This window comes from Rana temporaria, chromosome 5 (genome assembly GCF_905171775.1).
Source record: "Rana temporaria chromosome 5, aRanTem1.1, whole genome shotgun sequence".
Lineage (NCBI taxonomy): Eukaryota > Metazoa > Chordata > Amphibia > Anura > Ranidae > Rana > Rana temporaria.
In genome coordinates this window covers 277,628,872-277,650,332 of record NC_053493.1, presented here as the reverse complement: position 1 = coordinate 277,650,332, position 21,461 = coordinate 277,628,872, and the positions used below count along the sequence as shown (strand labels likewise).

Sequence of the window (21,461 nt, the reverse complement as noted above, 5' to 3'; positions counted from 1 at the left end):
ACAGCTGTGGTAATTACTAAGGCAGTGAAACTGATCAAGTCACCTGTGCAAAATAATGGAAATCCTGAAAACATGACCTGTTAGGGCGCCTTGAGGACTGGAGTTGAGAAACACTGTGCTAAGACCTCATGGCTCCCAGTTGGAGACAGATCCAGAAATCAGAGAGGCTGTAGGAGACAGCCAGAAAATTGGTAACTGCAAGAGGCACAGCTATAGATGCTGAAGGGAAGCCGCCTATGTTGAGGAATCCGCTGGTCTGGGTGACCAGGATAACGTGCAGAAGTACTGCTACAGAGAGACAGGTGGGCTAGCATTTTCTGTTTGCATCTGATGGAGAAGAACCCCCTGCGTGGGAAACCTTTGATTTAACTTTTTATTTTTTCCTGTTTAATAAAAATGGGCTACCATGCCCTTAAAACATAGTTCCTGACAGGTGCGAATCACTGAAAAAAAAAAAAAAAAAAAAAAAAGCAGCTTACCACGAGAGTTAACAACCCCCAATCTTATATATATATATATATATATATATATATATATATATATATATATATATATATATATATATATATATATATATATATATATATATATATATATATATATATTTTTTTTTTTTTTTACATTATATATACACACACACCTGAAGGAGCTTCCACTCAACCAACAGTTGAAACATTAGGACCATGGACTGGTATAGATTATATTTTATACTCTAGTCTTTCAATTACTACATTTGAATATGAAATAAACATTTTTAAAAAAAGTGCTGCAATTAATAACTCACTGGATGAAGTTCTCCTATAATAAACTCTTTTGACATATTCCTGGCATCTGTGGAATGACCAATGTCTTCAAAGGTCTCTGTTGCATCCCCTCCAGCTTGTTCTCGTAGAACCTCTTCTCCACCTGGATGCTAAAATCAAGTAAAACAAAGCATTCAATCATTGGTTACAATGGAGAGCAAACTAGTAAAAAAAAAAAAATATATAAAAAAAAAAAAAAAAAAAAAAAAAAAAAAAACTTAATGTTGGAGGAAACATGTTTTTGAACTACTGCTATAGCCATGATCTTTGCTCTTGTATATTATGCATTGGCTAATGGACAACCTCAATTATAATCTTTTTTTTCCAAACAGGTTAGAGGAACACTTAAACTAGGCATCAACTCGCAAAGGCAGCAAAATAATAAAATGACTGGTTGGTGCTCTTTGCACATTGCTCTTTGGCACAATTCATAGACTTAGTTGACCTGCCCATGAAAAAGGTACAGACCTGCCTGTGACTATTACACATTACATGCAGTGCTAATCAAATACTTCAGCCATACATACTTTAATTAAATGTGAAATCTAGAAATCCACACATTGTATTCTAAAGGACAGGTACGCAGGAATAAAATAGTCTGTGCCAAGTGTTAAGGGAAACAAAAGGACATATATAATCCTGTAATAAAATCTAATGGTGTATATGTCATATAAAACGGACTCGTTTAAAAAACCATTCAACAAAGAGTGCCATCATTTAGTAAAAAAACAAAAAAACAAAAACAAAACACACACCACACCCAACTTGCAGCTGACCATACTAGTTTAGCATGGGAATGCAGCTGCAGGGGAATGCAGGAATGTATAGCCAGACCGGTTATTTTCAACTTTGTTTTAAATCCCCAATTTAAATCAGACAAAACAAAAAAATATGAGACCCTGTGCAAATACGGTTATCAATTTACTGCTCCGTTTTGAATATCACCAACTCCCCACAAAGCAGATATTTCAGTTTTGGATGAATGCGGTTTAGTCAATTATGGTGGCTTATAAGTTTCTCGGAAAAGCCAATAGTGGCATTTTGTAACAGCAGTTTTTGGCCTCATGCGCACCTTTGCTCCAAGGGAAGGAAAACGCACCTAAAAAACAATAAATTAATAATAAAAAAAAAGAAGCGCAGGGGGCTAGCTCCTTTGCAGCAGTCTGTGATTGCCTGTGTCCCAAGGGTTGCAGGTTCTATCCCGGCGGGGTCCACGCAGCCTTTCATCCTTCCGAGGTCGGTAAAATGAGTACCATTGAGTTGGGTAATAATGACAACCATTATCAGCGCTTGGACACAGTGGCATCGCTGTAATTGGCGCTATACAAGTGTAAACATTATTATTATTATTATTATAAAGCTGCGTTTTGCTTGCATGTTTGGCCAGATTATTAAAGAGTACAGCATGTTACCCCAACATGGTCTCTGAGCAGCAGATACACAATAAAAGCTATATGCATTCATTTTGTGAACAACCTCTAAGTATAGGCCAATTTTCCCTTTACTCTCTCGTTCTCCCCAGCGACCCCACATTGGCAAATTCGATATATTCCTGGATCAACTTCCTACCGAATTTAAGAATTCCAAAAGCCTTGTACACATGATCTGATTTTCCGCGGATAAAGCGTAGGGCTTTTGTCCGAGAGCGTTGGCTGTGAACGTGTATTGCATACTGTAACAGAATGGCCCGGGACACCCAGAGACTTTGGAAGGATGGGGTGTACTCCTGTGCCAGCATCACTAATGACTCTTGGGTCTAGGGTCATCCTGTGCCCCTTTTGGGCATAGGGTGACTGAGAAATATTAATTATAAATGACATGAGATGGGACATTACTGATAATTCATGTTTTGCAGGATATCTTGGAATTTTACAAGTTGTTAAAGTCTGACTCCAAATGGAGTGTTTTCATTCAATGGGGGGGGGGGGGGGGGGGGAGACGACGACGACACATGCTTTTGAGGTGATAATTGCGTCTGCTCCTAGACATTCCATTGTGTGATGCTAATGACACTGTTGATGTGAGAAGCCTATTGATGATCAGGTGTGAATAGCTTATTATTGCGGAGACGGGACGTCTGGGGGATGACTAATAATCAACTCAACTGAATGTCATGGTCTAAGAGAGTGTGTATTAAAGTGCCGTTTGGGTGGAGTTGATTCATTGTTCACTTGGTTTCTAAAACTGTATATAAGAAAGCTAAAGTTACCATTAAAAGTGTTCATACATTTTGAAACCAGTAACAGAACGTAGGTCTCGTTATTTTGGGAAATGAGATGGATCGTGTCTGATGTCTGCTGGCTTGTCGGATAAGCTGACGTGGGCGATGGAAGGGAAATCATAAACGGTGGTGACCGATACACATACAAATGGCAAAGAATTGTTGGCCAACAAACACAAAATTACGTGGTTTTTCAGCTGTTTAGCACCACCCTTTTGGCAACTTTGCGTTTTGGTGAGCATTGCTTCTGAGCATGAGCGTTTGTACTTTGGAGTTTCGTCCGAAGGACTTGTGTACACATGATCGGAAAATCCGACATCACACATTTGTTGTCAGAAAATTTTAAAGCATGCTATCCAACATTTGTTGGCGGAAAATCCGGCAACAATTGTCCGATGGAGCATTCAAACGGTCGGATTTTCCCACACCAGACGGTCATCACACTTTTACAGTCGGAAAATCAGATCGTTTGTACGGGCCTAAAGACTTCAATAGAAAGTGCACAAACCACCAAGATAAATCCCCTCCCTTTGATGGGAGCAGAGTGGGTGGATGACACTTCTGCGTCTGCTCAGTATCTGCAGAGCACACACAGACTGAGCCCATTGTGCTCGATGGGCGATTGGGAGTAGATTGACTCTGCCATCTCTGATCCACTCTGCCTAAAATGAAGAAGCCAGAGTCCTCTTCTAGTTTTTTTTTTCTTTTAGCTGGCCTGATCGAGCCCAGATGTAGGTGGGTGTAAATGGACATAAGTCAGTTTACATAAGCCTGTCAATAGGGATGAATGGACATTCTGATCAGGTGTACCTAATTGGAACGTCCATCTGAAATGGGCTTATAAGTGTCAGTAAACACAAACATTTTATAGAGGGCATTGTCTCTAAAAAGTATTAGCTTTTGCGGTGTGCTCAAAGTTTTTGTGCATTACTCAAATCCTTCTTAGAATAGCTTTTTTATGTGATCTTTCATCTTTTGCGTTTCCACTCTCACTGCGCGGCACAGTTCATCTTGCAAAATAGCGAGAATAGAGGGGTTGGGAGTTCTACATAGCGTTGAGTGTGGTGGGATGCTGGCAGAGTGGCAAGGACGGGTAGTGTGGTGGGTTTGGCAGAGTTTGCAAAAGCTTGGGGGCATTTGGCAGAGTGTTAAAAGCCGGGGGGTGGTTGAAGACCAAATCATGAGGTACAGTGCACCTGTACACCTACTCTGACCAACCCAATGGTCCGGTACATCTCGATATCAGCGGGTAAAAACTGTAAGGTAGCAGTCGTCTCGTCCTTCAACAGCAGTGGCAGCGACTGCCATGGCAAAATGGAAGTCACTACCACAACCTCTACTGGACTGTATCCTGGTTTTCCCAACTGAGCATACGTGAACTTGTTATCAATCATAGTAAATAAGGCAACGAAAACATGTGCAGCAGCAACTTCACATACCACTGCTTTACCATGCATGCATCATTACTGAAATATCTGCTGTTGTCTTTGACAAATCTACACATGTGCAGCTGAAGAACCAGAAAGTCTGATTCTCTACCATGCATGGGTCTTCTGGCATATGCACAAAGCTGCACTCAGTATTTGAGACATACTACCGTGCACGGGTGGGTAGGAAGTGGGGACAAAAGCACGTTCCGGCGGTGTGGAAGTAAACACCATTATTATACACTGTTGCCTAAAATGATATAAGCAAAGAACATACATTGAGATGACATGCACAACCTTAAAGTGCTCTTAAAGTGGAGGTTCATCCTAAAAACGATTTTTTAACATTAGAGCCAGCATAGTAAGGGCATATACTTTAGGCAGTTTTTTTTTTTGTTTATCTCCGTATTTACCTTCATATTCTGATTTGGTCCAGGGCTTCCGCGTTCTGATGACTCCGGGACTGGGCGTTCCTATCCTTCGGTTCGATGATTGACGGCTTGTGAAACAGGCGACCTGTCGCACAACACGCGTCACCAGATTTCCGGAAATAACCGAGCTGCGAGTCGGCACTATACGGCGCCTGCGCCCGCCGTGTAGAGCTGACTGCGCAGGCGCCGTATAGTGCCGACTTGCAGCTCCGCTATTTCCCGACATCTGGTGACGCGTGTTGTGCAACAGGTCACCTGTTTCACAAGCTGCCAATTATCCAACGGAAGGATAGGAATGCCCAGTCCCGCAGTCAACGGAAACCGGAAGTCCTGGACAAAAACAGAATATAAAAAGGTATGTACAGAGAAAAAAAAATAATAATAATAAAACGCCGAAAGTAAATGCCCTTACTATGCTGGCTCTAATGTGTGTAATATTAAAAAAAAATTGTTTTGGGTGAACCCCCGCTTTAACAATCTTCATATTTATTAGAAAAGCCACCGTGTACAAACACAAAAAAATTAAGCGACGTGTTTCAGCCTACAAGGCCTTAGTCATAACGAATTCTGACTAAGGCCCTTTTACACTGGGGCGGGAGGTGCGGTGACAGTATAACGCTGCTATTTTTAGCGGCGCTATACTGTCGGAATTGCCGCTAGCGATGCGGTTTTAACCCCCACTAGTGTCCGAAAAAGGGTTAATACCGCCCGCAATGCGCCTTTGCAGAGGCACATTGCCGGCGGTATAGCTGTGGTTTCCCATTGAAGGAGCGGTAAACACACCGCTCCAAAGATGCTGCTAGCAGGACTTTTGGAGCGGTCCTGCTAGCGCACCGCTCCAGTGTGAAAGCCCTCAGGCGTTCACACTGGAGAAACAGCATCAATAGCACCTGCAAACCGCCCCAGTGTGAAAGGGGCCCAAGACAAACCACTGTGGCTCGAGCACCTCCAAGCTCTGCTGATATGGTGTTGTATGGGTAGTAGCACTGAACCTCGGTTTGAAATTAAGCAAAGAACATGCATGCATAGTTTATCAGCGCTGAACAGATGACTGCAATTTGCTGCTTACCACACCGTCATCATTACAGAACCCTCATAGCTATGATACTGAAGGCCAGGTGTATAATTAAACTTACTTTATTCTACCTTATTTTAATGTCAAATTTTACACTCATATGTACACAAAATATTTAGCTACTGTATAATTTTGACTCACACATCGCTTTTTCAACTTGAAGCCAAGGGCAAAACTAAAACTTAATTTTAATTTTTCTTTTATAGAGTTAAGGATTAGTAGTCGGCAACCACTGACATTGTCAAATAAAGGAGTTGTCCGAGGCTAAAGAAAAAGATCCCTGATAGTAGTATGAATGATTTACACTCCAAGGCCAAGCTGCGTGACTCAGCAAAACTCAAACCATCAAAATTAAAAACACACACAGAAAAGATTAGGCAACATCTAAACCTGAGCTGTCACGTGGTATTAATCTCCCTTGAACTGTAGAGATAACCAGTGTGCCAAAGAACAAAGGTTTAAAAGTATACGAAAAAAAAATTCAACTGAAAGATACACTTTATGGTCGCAGGTGACCCAGTTTATTGCCGATACATTTGATATTCCAAATATTTGTAGTCCACTACTGAGACTTCTAGGTATTATTGAGTATGAAGTTATGAGTAACTAACAATACAAGAATATTATTACGATTACTAGGGTTGTCCAGATACCGATACCAGTATCGGTATCGGGACCGATACCGAGTATTTGCGGGAGTACTCGTACTCGCGCAAATACCCCCGATACCTAAATAGAATACTTTCCCCCCCCTTCCCCCCCCCCCCCGCCGCTGCCGCCGCATCGCGCCGCCGCATCGAGGGACATGGCTAGAGGGACATTGCTGCATATGTGAGGGACATGGCTAGAGGGACATGGCTGCATATGTGAGGGACATGGCTAGAGGGACATGGCTGCATATGTGAGGGACATGGCTAGAGGGACATTGCTGCATATGTGAGGGACGTGGCTAGAGGGACATTGCTGCATATGTGAGGGACATGGCTAGAGGGACATGGCTGCATATGTGAGGGACATGGCTAGAGGGACATGGCTGCATATGTGAGGGACATGGCTAGAGGGACATGGCTGCATATGTGAGGGACATGGCTAGAGGGACATGGCTGCATATGTGAGGGACATGGCTGCATATGGTGGGGACATCGCTGCATTTGGGGACACATTTAAAAAAGTATCGGTATTCGGTATCGGCGACTACTTGAAAAAAAGTATCGGTACTTGTACTCGGTCCTAAAAAAGTGGTATCGGGACAACCCTAACGATTACTATTCTTCTATGTTAGAAAGCAGATTGTTTTCAACTGGATTAAAGTGGATGTGCCATGAAAAAAAAATATTAAAAGCCAGCAGCTACAAATACTGCAGCTGCTGACTTTTAATATTAGGACACTTACCTGTCCTGGAGTCCAGCGCCGTCCGCAGCAGAGGACGAGTCACTCTGCTGCTCCCCCCGCCATCCTCAGTGAGGGAACCAGGAAGTGAAGCGCTCCGGCTTCACTACCCGGTTCCCTACAGCGAATGCGCGAGTTGCGCTGCGCCACTGATTGGCTCCCGCTGTGCTCTGGGAGCCGAGTGTTCCCAGAGCACAACGGGGGGAGGACGGGAGGTGACGTTCTGCCCACAGTTTACCCGAAACTGAGTACTAAGTACTATATAACTGAGTACTAAGATTTGTAGGTAAAGTTGATCCAGGGTAAATCAGATTGCCTCTCGGGGGATCAGGAAGGAATTTTTTCCCCTGCTGTAGCAAATTGGATCATGCTCTGCTGGGGTTTTTTGCCTTCCTCTGGATCAACTGTGGGTATGGAGTTGGGTGTATAGGATTTGACTGTGTTTATTTTATTTTTTTTATTTTTTGTGGTTGAACTGGATGGTCTTTTTTCAACCTGACTAACTATGTAACTATGTAACTATGAAACTGTGTGTGTCCAGAAGTGGGTGCAAATACCTGTCTTTAGACAGGTATATGCACCCCTCTCCCCCTGAAAGGTGTCAAATGTCACACCGGAGGGGGGGAGGGTTCCGATCAGCGTGAGTTCCACTTTAGGGTGGAGCTCCGCTTTAAGGAGGGACCATCTCACGTTCGTCACCTGGAAGGGCCTGGTCAATGCCAATGTAACATTATCTAAAATGACTTATGAAGCCATTTCAATAAAATGGAAAAAATCTAGTGAAGCCGTACAAACTGACATTTAAAGGGGTTGTAAACCCTTGCATTAAGGGGAAAAAACTTCTGGCAGTCACCCGCCCCCCAGACCCCCTGTTTTAACTTACCCGAGCCGTGGAATTCAGTAGGCGGTGACGCACTCTGCCTCTCTCCACGATTGATAGCAGCCCAGCCATTGGCTCCCACTGCTGTCAATCAAATCCAACGATGCGGGCACCGTGGGTCACTTTTTTTTTTTTTTTTTAACATGTTACACCCATATTCAGGTTGTAACATTTTACAAATGCACCATCCCCCACACCCCTCCGATCCCCTGTTTTGACAGCAAGCAGGGGATCTTCTACCCTTCTACCCAGCCATGATTAAGCACTAGCTCAGTGCGAAACGCGTCGGCTGTTCCCCTGTTCCTTTGCTGTGACCTTGTGAAGTGATGTATTTGCTGTTCGTTTGAATAAAAAGACAACCTTTTTGGTTATTGGAGTGCAGCTATCCATTTCCTCTCTTCGTATCTCATGCAGGATCTTCTACCCTTGCTCGCTGTCACAATCTAAAGAATATGCTGCCATGTGGGGCTCTGCCCACACTATTTATTCAGAGTGTTCTATGTATATGAAAACTACAAGTGCCAACAGACTTTGCTGCTGTCGGCACTGTTAAGCACTCAAGGTAGTTTGAGTCTTCTTATCACAGTGTAACTGCCTGCCCATATTGGAAGTAAAAGCTATACAGACAATCTGCAGGACTGTGGCATTACACCCATTATCTGCTGATTGTGAGTGCATTGATTTACAGGTTCCTAAAAAAAGAAAAAAAAAAAAAAAAAAGCATATTTTTTACCTGCAAAGAGAGGTGCATTTATTTTTTTATAAAGGTGAACTTATCCTTCAAACTCCCCTGCATATAAACTCCTGTAAACCCCAATAGTGTGGATGGACACAAAGCCAGAGAGAAGAAAAAAGCTCAAATGCTTTTTTGAGCTAAGGGGTGCATGGGACCCAATGATTCGAAAATTCTAAAACATTTCAAAACAAAAATTTTACTAGCATGTGGCCAAATTTAGTTTTGAGCCATTTCTTTGCCGATGACTTCACTATAGGTCTGTGACAGTCATGTTACTGAACTAATATATACATGAACACCCACACTTATATTCTTAGAAGACTGCATATACAGTACGTCAGTGGGTTCAAAGTCCATGCTCGTCCTGATTAAAGTTACTGTTTGTTCAACACAGACCAGATAGAGTATAAAAACGCCCACATGCAGAAACCATACATTCAAACACGTGAATGCAGTTTGAATGATTTACAAAAATGGCAGCCGCCAATTACAATAAATAGCTTGTAAAGAAGTTAAGGAACAATATTGCTTTCTAGGAATAGCTACATAGAACAGTATACCGTATATACTCGAATATAAGCCGAGGCACCTAATTTTACCACAAGAAAATGGGAAACCTTATTGACTCGAGTATAAGCCTAGGGTGTCCATCTGCATGCCTCACTGTGCACATGTGCATGCCTCACTGTGGCAATGACTAGACTGACATTTAACATGGGAGTCTATGGAAGGGGTGCCCAGCTTTGAAAAATTGGTGCTCCCCACCATAGGTACCCCAACAACAAACTTTGCACACTTATAGGAGGATAAATGGTGCTACGTGTGTGCCAAGTTTGGGGTCCAGGGGACCTACGGCCGGCAGTGGGTCCCCAAAGTCCGGGAGATCAGGCGCAAAAAGGTGACTCGAGTATAAGCTGAGGGGGGAATTTTCAGCACAAAAAAAAAAGTGCTGAAAAACTCGGCTTATACGGTACGTGTTCAGGCCGTATGCCCCGACCGTAGAATTCTGGCATATGGGACATATGCGCTTAATGCATACAGCCCTTAACGCGACTACCGCTAGGTGCAGCATCCAGCTACAACATATTTCAACCTGTTGTAGATTTTGACAGGCTGCTGGCATTGGGGCTGGATGCTGCACTTATGCCTCTCAGATACCTGTAAGGTCAAGATTTGAGGCCAACAGGCCAAACTGCCTATATGCATTAGGCCCCTTTCACATGTACGGATCCCGTGAGGATCCATACATGTGTATCTGCTTTCTCTGCGGGGATCGCTCCGTTGATCCCCGCTGAGCCGGCAGATGACAGGGCGGTCCCTGCAACTGTCTTTTCTCGGCTCTCCCCTATGGGGGGGGGGGGGGGGAAATCGGATGAACACGGTCTGTCTGTCCATGTTCACCCGATCCTCTCTGCAGATGGATGGAAAAATAGGGTTTTCCTCTGTCTGCAGAATCGGAGGATTGCGGACACTGATGAGATCGGGTGTCAGCAGATGTTCATCCGCTGACACCCGCGATCTCATAGGGATTAATGTCTGTCCCTTTTTCATCCGTAAAAGGTGTGAAAGGGGCCTAAGGCCTCAATCTTCCAATAGGTACACCTGCTCAGATGACAACAAGTGTCTTGACGGAAAAAACCTTCACTTTGTAAAGATTTCCTCTCACTGCCTGTTGCATGTCCATGACAGGAAGTGAAAGCAGATCTTCCCAACATGACATAACAATAATGGAAAAGTACCATGTTTGCTATTATCTGACTAAAAGGGACAATTTTCATTGGCAAATGGGTTCTGCCAATTTGCCAATAGTAAGCCCACACCTCTAAAACCAATAGGTGGGGGGGGGGGGCAGCTTAGGTGCGTTGTTGCGATTTCTCAGCCTTCTGAGTAGACATCCTTGGTGTTTAAGAAACCTGCTCACCACTCTCACATAACTACAATCTGATGGCCAAATATTGTAGTCATGAGACTGATGCTGTCTCCTGAGTTTTCCATTATTCAAGCAAAAAGTTTTGTGATTATATTGTGTGTACGCGCAAATCACAAAATATTGGCCTACTGAAATAAATACTGTATTTATTGGTGTAGAACACTCACTTTTTTACCATGAAAATAGAGGGTAAACTGTGCCTGCGTGTTATACTCAGGGGGCTGTGGAAAGTTTTCTTCCTGAAACTTCCCTCTTAAAGTTAGGGTGTGTGTTATACGCCTGTGCGTGTTATACGCCGATAAATACGGTAACTTTCATTCTGACATACATACTGTAAATAAGTTCAGATAAGAAATAATTTTAGTTTTTTTATATTAGCATTTCTCCTCACAGAAAGTTGAAGCTGTGGCTCCCAGATAATTGCAAAGTACCCCAAAAAAATTAACACAAACAGACGCCCATACCCCATCCCTAAACTAAAAAAACAAACAAAAACAAACACACACGAGGCATTTAAGGCTGTGTTGTACAAGGCCCACGCTACAATCTAGCATAGATAAATATTGATATAACCTTGTACTCTACTGAATTTTCTTTTGTACCAAACAGAAGACAAGGTCTCCTCTGTAGATTCACAGTTTTACTTGATTGCTCATTTGATTAGATTAAAATTATACAAGAGCATTTGCAGCATCCTAACCCACCCTGTAGAAATGCATACTTACCTTTATCTGACAGCCACAGCCTCCAATATTTGTTTACATCAAGTGCCACATGGGAACCCAGATGAATATCCTCCGTTGCAGACAACTCAGGTGCAGGCAATGCACTTAGCAAAGCAGGAACACAAATTGTCTCTGGACAGCCGCACTCTGAACAAATTGTAGCCTTTTAGTAAGAGAAGGACAGCACTACAAGTCACAGCAAAATAAAACCTGACTGCTGACGCATTTTGTACTGAAACTAGTGCTTAGTCATAGCTGAGATAAACAAACAAAGAAGAATACAAACATTGGATTGAGACAAGTATTACGCCTGTGGTGGGACAGGGTGGGTTAGGTCAGGTCAGGGTAAAGGGGAACAAGCATGCTTTGTTTTAACCACTTGCATACTGCCTCACGCACGAGTAAGGCAGCACAGTGGTTCTCCTTTGGCGGATCACATACCTAGTACGTGATCCAGCACTGCCGGTTAGTATGTTTTTCATAGAAGGCCCCAAGTACAAACAGGTCTCTAATGTGGTCCACCCCACCCTACTCTCCTTGGCTCCCTACTGGGAAGGGGTGTTACCCACTCTTTCTGGTCAGGAAGGTTTTTTTTGTTAGTTTAATACAGGGTTCTGGATATTAGGGGTGTTCTGGGAAAATAAAAATAAAAAACACACACACCTACAACCCCGAATTCCCAAAAAGTTGTGACCCTGTAAAATGTAAAAACAGAAGGCAAGGATTTTCAAATCTTATGAACCCATGTTTTATTCACAATTGAAAACATCAAAAGTTTAACAACTGAGAAAATATGTCATTTTAAGAAAATAAATTACCAAATTTTGAAATAGTTGGCAGCAACACATCTCAAAAAAGTTTGGACAGGGCAACAAAAAGCTTGAAAAAAAAAATATATGGTACTAGCAAGGAAGAGCTGGAAGAACATTTTACCACTAATTAGGTTAATGCGGAGTTCCTGATTTTTCCTGAAGTTTTCAAACTATTTCAGAATAATGGTCAACACAGGGATCGACAAAATCCGGGTGTTAGTTCGCAATTGCGACAAGAAATTGTGACCTAGCGCCTGGGGAAGCTTAGGCCTGCAGAGGGCCGCAAAGCCGCGGCCTCAATTACCGGCCGGCGCGGGGCGTTACGCCAAGTAACTTGATACCCAATATGTCACACTTCAAAATTGCGTCCGCTCGTGGAATGGCGACAAACTTTTACCCTTTAAAATCTCCATAGGAGACGTTTAAAAAAATTCTACAGATTTGAGTTACAGAGGAGGTTTAGGGCTAGAATTATTGCTCTCGCTCTACCAATCGCGGTGATACCTCACATGTGTGATTTGAATACCATTTACATATGCGGGCGCTAACATAGCTTGGCTGGACGGGGTGCGTTTTTTGGCTGCTAACTTTTTTTAGCTGGCTCCTAGATTCCAAGCAAATTTGTCAAACCCTGGGTCAACATACAAATTGCAAAAGGCTTTAAATGTATCATCATCTACAGTACATAATATCATCAAAAGTAAGAAAAAAATAAAAAATAAATCGGGAGAAATCTCTGTGCGCAAGGGATAAGGCCGAAACACAATATTGGATGCTCATGATTTTTGGGCCCTCAGGCAGCACTGCATTAAAAACAGGCATGACTCTCAGGGTTTAAGAATACTTCCAAAAATTACTGTTTGTGAACAGTTCGCTGTACCATCCAAAAATGCAAAGTAAAGCAACATCAGGCAAAAAAGAAGCCATATCTCAACATGAACCAGAAACGCTGCCGTCTTTGCTGGGCCAAAGCTCATTTAAAAAATGGTCTGTTGCAAAATGGAAAGCTATTCTGTGGTCAGATAAATCAAAATTTTTACTTTTTGGCAGCCGTGGGCACTGCATCCTCTGAACTAAAGAGGAGAGGGACCTTACGACTCGTTATCAGCACACATTTCAAAAGCCTGCATCTGATGGTGTGGGGGTTCATTAGTGTGTATGGAATCAGCAGCTTGCACATCTGGAAAGACACCCTGGGGTTGATTTACTAAAACGAGAGAGAAAAATCAGGGGTAGTTGTGCATGGTAACCAATCAGCTTCTAACTTCAGCTTATTCAATAATTGAGCCGACAAAAAAATAAATATAAAATGGAAGCCGATTGGCTCCTATGCACAGCTGCACCAAATTTTGCACTCACCAGTTTTAGTAAATAAAACCTCATGAATGCTGTAAGATCCAGTAAGAATATCCACGTCCTAAGAGAAGCATGTGCTCAGGAAAGAATGGGACAACATTTTTCTTCCAAAAATCCAGCGAAGGGTCTCCTCAGTTTCCAGATTATCAGTGTTGTTAAAGCGGTTGTAAACCGCATATATCATTTTTTTTTTTTTTTAAACCTGCAAGGCAAAAGACATAATCAGCTAGTATGCACCGCATAATAGCCGATTATGAAATACTTACCTCGGAACAAGGTGAAGAACACTTACCTGGTCCACGCCGAGCGAGATGTCATCTTGCTCCGGCGTGTCTTACGGGTATCGCCGCTCCAGCGCTGTGATTGGCTGGAGCGGCGATGACGTCATTCCCGCGCGGGAGATTTAAAATCGGCAAGGTCCGGCGGCTGCCGGTCCTTTCGCCGTGGATTCCCCCTGCGCATGCGCCGCAGCGGCACATTGCGAGGGGAATATCTCCTAAACCGTACAGGTTTAGGAGATATTCTTTATACCTACAGGTAAGCCTTATTATTGGGTTACCTGTAGGTAAAAGTGAAAAATAAGGGTTTACAACCACTTTAAAAGAAGAGGGGATGCTACAACATGGAAAACATGGGCCTGTCCCAGCTTTTTTTTTTAGATGTGTTGCTGCCATCAGTTTCAAAATTACCTTATTTTTTCTCTTTAAAAACATTTGATATGTTTTAAGTTGTGAATAAAATATGGGTTTATGAGGTTTGCAAAGCACTGCATTCAGTTTTTATGTAGATTTAAACAGCGTCTCAACTGTTTTAGAATGGAGGTTGTACAGTGCCTTGAAAAAAGTATTCATATCCCTTGAAATTGTTCACATTTTGTCATTTTACAACCAAAAACGTAAGTGTATTTTATTGGAATTGCATGTGATAGACCAACACAAAGTGGCACAGAATTGTGATGTGGAAGAAAAATTATAAAATGTTTTTTAAAAGTTTTTACAAATAAATCTGAAAAGTGTGGTGTGCATTTGTGCTCAGCCCCCTACTCGGATACCCCATAACTAAAATCTAGTGGAACCATATGCCCTCCTAAGTCACCTAATTAGTAAATAGAGTCCACCTGTGTGTACTTTAATCTCAGTTTTATATAAATACAGCTGTTCTATGAAGCCTTCAGAAGTTTGTTAGAGGACCTTAGTGAACAAACAGAACCTTGACGGTCAAGGAACACACCAGACAGGTCAGGGATAAAGTTGTGGAGACGTTTAAAGCAGGATTAGGTTATAAAAATAAAAAAAATAGCCCAAGCTTTGAATATCTCACAAAGCACAAGAGGCCCATGGTAACTCTGGAGGAGCTGCAGAGATCCACACCTCAGGTGGGAGAATCTGTCCACAGGACAACTATTAGTTGTGCACTCCACAAATCTGGCCTTTATGGAAGAGTGGCAAGAAGAAAGCCATTATTGCAAGAAATCCCATTTTCAGTTTGCGAGAAGCCATGTTGGGGACACAGCAAACATGTGGAAGAAGGTGCATTGGTGAGATGGGACAAAAATTGAACTTTTTGACCTAAAAAGCAAAATGCTATGTGTGTGGCGGACAACCAACATCGCCCTGAACACACAATCCACTGTGAAACATGGTGGTGGTAGCATCATATTGTGGGAATGCTTTTCTTCAGCAGGGAAAGGAAAGCTGGTCAGTTGATGGGATGATAGATGTAGCTAAATACAGGACAACCTTAGAAGAAAACCTGTTGGAGTCTGCAAAAGACTTGACTGAAGCAGAAGTTTACTTTGCAGCAGGACAACCCTAAACATACAGCCAGAGCTACAATGGAATGGTTTTAGATAGAAGCATATTCATATGTTAGAATGGCCCATTCAAAGTCCAGACCTAAAGCCAATTGAGAATCTGTGGCAAAAATGCTGTTCACAGACTCTCTCCATCCAATCTGACAGAGCTATTTTGCAAAGAATGGGCAAAAAAATGTCACCCTCTAGATGTGCAAAGCTGGTGGAGACATCCCTAAAAAGACTTGCAGCTGTAACTGCAGCAAAAGGTGTTTCTACAAAGTATTGACTGAGGGGGACTGAATACAAATGCACGCCACACTTTTCAGATATTCATTTGTAAAAAAAAAAATTTAAAACCATTTATCATTTTCCTTCCACTTCACAATTATGTGCCACTTTGTGTTGGTCTATCACATAAAATTCCAATAAAATAAATACATTTACTTTTTTGGTTGTAACATGACACAATGTGAAACATTTCAAGGGGTATGAATGCTTTAAGGCACTGTGTATAGGGCTTTAATGATGCTAGTAGTAGATAGTATATTGGTTGATATCATCTTATTAGCACCCTCGATATTGGTTTTATGATCACATACAATATAAGCATAGCTACATCCTGACCCAGGCCTGTTGGCAGAGGCTAAAGTCTGGTGCAAGGCAATGGAAACCCACTCACTTGGCATCTTTTAAAAATGATTTGCGTTTAACTAATATTGCCTATAGAAAGCCATGTTCACCTTCCCAGGGTATATTATATACAGTGGAACCTTGGATTGTGAGCATAATCCACTCCAGGAGAATGCTTTTAATCCAAAGCACTCGCATATCAAAGCAAGTTTCCCTATAGAAGTCAATGGAAACAAAAGATAATTTGTGCCGCATTGACTTCTATGGCATGCAATACCGCATGTGGCCAGAGGTGGGGGGGCGCAGAGAGTCTTGTAAAGGCTCGGGAACAAAGTATTCCCGAATGGCTCCGGCACCCCCGCACCTCTGACCAAATGCGGTACTGCACGCCCCATTAGCTTGAATTCTGCTCTTTTTGAGAGACACTCGCAAACCGAGTCAGATTTTTTGGGGAAAAGTTGCTTGTTATTCAAAACGCCAGAGTTACTCGTAAACCAAGGTTCCACTGTGAGTATGTATATATATATATATATATATATATATATATATATATATATATATATATATATATCTGCTCGCTGCTTTGTGCACAAAAGTCATAGTAGGCATTAGTAGAAACTTGCTTTAATCCTGTCATCAAGAACTTGTCTTACCTATGACTAACCATGATTAGCATGCCAAGTTCACCTTTGTACAGAATACTCAGTTTACAGGTCATGGACTGATGCAAGTCGTGGCCACATTAGGGTTTAATCTTTGTAGTTCTTCTGTAAAGAGTTTGGATCTCTAAAGCAAACCATGTCGCAATACAAGTAAACTGCTTCCAAACCAAAAAATAAATAAAATCCAAAAGAACACAAGAGCTCTGCCACGCAGCTATTATATGATACATTAACAACACAGTTCAAGGAAATCTATATCTCAACTATTTATTATAACTGTCAAAAGTGTGAAACATGAAATGGCAAAAACAAAAATCTGAGTTTCACCCCTGAATTTTACCCTAAATACGCCAACTTCCCTACATGTTTTTCAATTTCCACAAATTTCTTTAAAAATGTTGTTGCGCGTGTCCAATACTGAACCTCTGTTGACTCCTGCAAATTGAGATTGATACCTCAGAGCTAAAATGGCTTTAGCCCCATAGTCATACTTGAGTGTATCATACATAGGCGATTTTGAGTATTTTTTGTGCCCCCCCCCCCCCCCCCCCCCCATGTGCTTTTAGGAGTGACGTACCTTCTTTGTACTGGAAGTATGAGGTAATCAGACTCCAGCAGTAGGTGCGTTTTTAGTGAGTACGCCAGTCCAGAACTGAATTTTTAAGGGCCTGGTACCATTACTGTATCTTGCATACTCAATACTTTAGCCTCCTGGCTTTCATTCTTGCCATCCGGCTTTTTCAGGCCTTGGGTCTGCTCCTCAGAACAAACAGTTTCCTAGAGTTAAGCTCTCTCCTAGCTTACGCCTGATCAGCACCTTGCTGCTCTATTGAGTGAGTGAGAAACTTGTATAGCGCAACACATGCGAACTGAATCGCCTCTGGGCGCTTGGTCTTCATTCCCTGGGCCCTCAGAAGAGATGGGTCTTGATCTTTCTCCTGAAGGCCAGGTGGTTTACCTCCAAATCGGATGGTGGTTGGTAGAGCGTTCCATAGTCTGGGTCCTTGGACCGAAAATCTTCGTTCTCCTTTGGACTTGTTGTATCTGGAGTAGATTTTGATTGGTGGATCGCAGAATGAGATTGGTGTTGTGAGATTTTAGTTTCTCGCATAGATATTGGGGGGCATTTCCCAGAATACACTTATGCGTTACACAGAGTGCTTTGAAAGTGATTCTGTCTTCTATTACCAATGACATCTTGCTACTGCAGACATGCATGCTCTGGCTGCACCCATGCAGCTTTGGACTCCTCCCAGAGGGATGGGAGTCCACCTGACTCCCATGCACAGACTTCCTGCCTGTTGGGTGGAGCCCTGAGCCATAGTCAGAGTACAACTAAATAACCCAACACACAGCTGTGCAATCAGCGTGCCTTTCTCTCCCAAATCTGGCATAAACCAGCAATCTTTCAGGTAGCACAGTGTCCCACCGCCACAGTACCTATTGATGTCAAAGGAGACAAAAAAAGAAAAATGCCCCATTCTCATTTATAGGGCTCATGTACATTTTTGAGCTTCAGGTGTGGATTTAGAGGCACTTGAATGGTCAATGTGAATAGAGACAAATTTAAAAGCATGAGATTTGGCTTGTTAAGCATTGTGGAGATTGGATTTTCGAGCTACAAAACAATCAGGCACCATTTACATAAACATTTTGTGGCTCAAAGCTGGAAGCTCCAAAATCCTCAACATTCAAAATCCCATGCATTTCAGTGGTGGCTGTTCAGATGAGCGCTCAGATGCCTGAAGTTCCAAAAGCTACATGAGATACCTTCAGCAAATTTGGGTGTTTTTTGGCCCCATAGACTTCAATAGGAATGCCTGAAACCGTTTGAATCAAGCATTTTTCAGGTGTATTTCAGGCATTTTTGAGCCTGTAAGAATTGGTCTCCTCCTCCTAGCGCTTTTTACTGGCTAAAACAAAAGCACCTGAAGCTTGAATCCACAAGTAAAAACACTCATATATGCATGCAAAAGCACCTAAAAGATCACTCTGCTCAGGTATGTATGAGGGCTTAGGCTGTCCCTCCTTGTAGACAAGTTCAAGCAGCAATCTCTCATAACCACAATACCTAGAACAGCGTTTCTAAACACTGTTCTAGGTAATGTGGTACAGCTCCCTTTAAAAAAGTATGCAAAATCTCGTGACAGTCCAGTCTAAAATGTAAAAAAAACCTTAACCAGAAAACTGAGCCTGGGACAATGCATACAACCACTTGATGAAATTAACATCAGAGTTCCCCCATTTCATCAGAGACCCCCCCCCATCCTTGAGTCCCCTAATCACATCCAGTCACAGATTTCCCTTAAACACAGTCCCCATCAGAACCCTACCTTTTAGATCCAGCAGAGAGGCAGAAGGTGGGAGGTGAATACCGTCTGCCCTGGATAAGCATCATGTGTTGCTATAATGTTGGAGACCAGCGCACCCGAACCATGGCAACAAAAGACGCATTGTAGCCATAGTGTGTCATTGGTTGTTAAAGCAGAAGAGGCTCGCCCAACCACACCATTAACTATAATAGCGGAAGCAAGCAGGTTGCTTCCTGTATAGCGCCAGCTCCTGTCATGGGCAAAGTGACACCAAATGCACTCTTGCCTGGGACAGCAACAGCCGGCAATACCTGAATAGTAGACTGTTAGTAAAGGTAAGTTTACTACTAAAATTTTATAGTTGAGCATTAAGTGTATATTTTGGCATATGTGTTCTGCAGTGGTTACTGGGCTGCTTACAAACTAATCTGCAGGTGCACCGCAGTGCATCTGTGGGTTACCTGCACTGAGCCATAGACTCCTGTTATTACCTGCACCACACCTGCATAATAAAATAGGAGTCTATGGCAAAGTGCAGCCAACTCGCAGGAAAGCCACAGGTGCTGCACCCTTGGTGTGGGTAAAGCGGAGCGCATCAGTATGAAAGCAGTCTTAGGCCTCTTTCACATGATCAGTCCGACCCAATCGAACCTCTTTGGAGCGGCAACCTCTAATTTGATCTGCTAAAAAAAACAAAAACACACACACGGGAAACCATCCCTTTCTGTCTGGGGAAAATCGGAGGGCCCATAGAGTAGAGGGGGCTGTGTCCATGTCCGCTCTGCCTACACGGACCTGTCATATGCCCACTCCACTTATTGAGGCGCGCAACCGATTACCAAGTCGCTTAAGTGGCCCTCGCTAAAAGGTTGGGCACATCTACCCCCCCCCCCCCCCAGGAAGCAGCTTGCTTTGGTAGCAGACAAAAATGAGAAGGAGCTGAGAGTGCCAGTGGGGGGCTCCAGAAGAGGGGTTTCGGGGGCACTCTGTGCAATACCATTACATAGAGCAGGTAAGCAGAACATGTTTATTTTACGCAAGAAAAATAAAGCTTTTTAACCACTTTTAAAACAGTATTTCAAACCTTTTTTTAGGTAATTTTTATTATTAGAAAGTTTTCCATGGTTACAATACAATAAAGAACTTGTGATATAGACTATACACACACACACACACACACACACACACACACACGAATAAACAGCAACCATACAGTCAGGGAGTCAGCAGTCTCAGAAAAAGAGTTACTATAGATGTAACAGACAAAATAATAGATAAACAGGAAAATCACCATTCTCAGGTGACTGGTCAGCAGTCCGTATAGCCTTCTGTAATAAAAGAGAAGAAAAGGTGCTGCTCATCAACCCAGTGCATTTGTATATAGACAAATGTGGCTTCTACCAGCGCCGTTCCAGAATGCACCGCCCCGACATGTTTCGCCCTGCTCATTCGTCTACATACTAATGCACTGGGTTGGTGAGCAGCACCTTTTCTTCTGTTCGATTATGCTCTGAACCACCGGTGCACTGATGCCAGCTCCCTTTACTGCAACTGGCGGGGAGCTGTCTCAGCTTAGAGAGGCACTGCAAGTTTCATTTAAACATCTGTGATAAGAGTCACACAACCCAGAAGACTGCAAGCCCATAGGTGCCAAACTCTTGCAAGATCTCCTGACACTATGACAACATATATTGTGAAAGACATAGTGCCAGATCTCACGTACCCGTAGACAGGGATCTGACTTTTATATTACATGTTACTATAGTGTTGGGAGATAATGCAAGTTTTTGGCTCTTCAGCTTTCTGTGTTGCATAACGTGTATCCCATGAGGCCCAAACAGAGGAAGTATATGTCATTTTCGTCAATGCAAGGAATAAGAACAGGGCAAAAGGTATTTCCAAAAATATGCAACAGTGTCAAATGAGGTGGTTAAGAGTAATATTATGCAGCGTTAAAAATGAGCTGAAGTGCGGCTTTAACGCCTCCTTTACACGGGTATCTGCAAACAGTGGATTCCAGCAGCAAGAATCAGCAGAACCCTAGGGCTGGGATCACGCGTATATGGAAAGCTGTGCTCGCCCACTCTGTACAAAGAAATGAAAGGCTGAGTAAAGCAGTCACTTTTCGATTGTGTCTGCATTCTCAGCAGCCACTTGTGGTTAGGGCTGGATGAGCAACCCTGGACGCAGGCAGTGCGCTATAGTGTGCATACGCCACAATGCGCTTTTTCATTTTTTTTTAGGCTGGCTGTGTTAAAGGGGTTGCAAAGGTGCAA

General features: G+C 42.8%; 1 protein-coding gene across 1 annotated transcript in view; it reads right to left on the bottom strand.

Annotated features, from left to right (window-relative positions):
* Positions 1-21,461, bottom strand: part of LOC120940820 (cytochrome b5) — a 43,403-nt gene that overhangs the window by 11,566 nt on the left and 10,376 nt on the right. Inside the window, exon 2 of the mRNA XM_040353891.1 lies at positions 785-913. Coding sequence (XP_040209825.1) covers positions 785-913 — 129 coding nt within the window. The remainder of the gene's footprint in view (positions 1-784; positions 914-21,461) is intronic.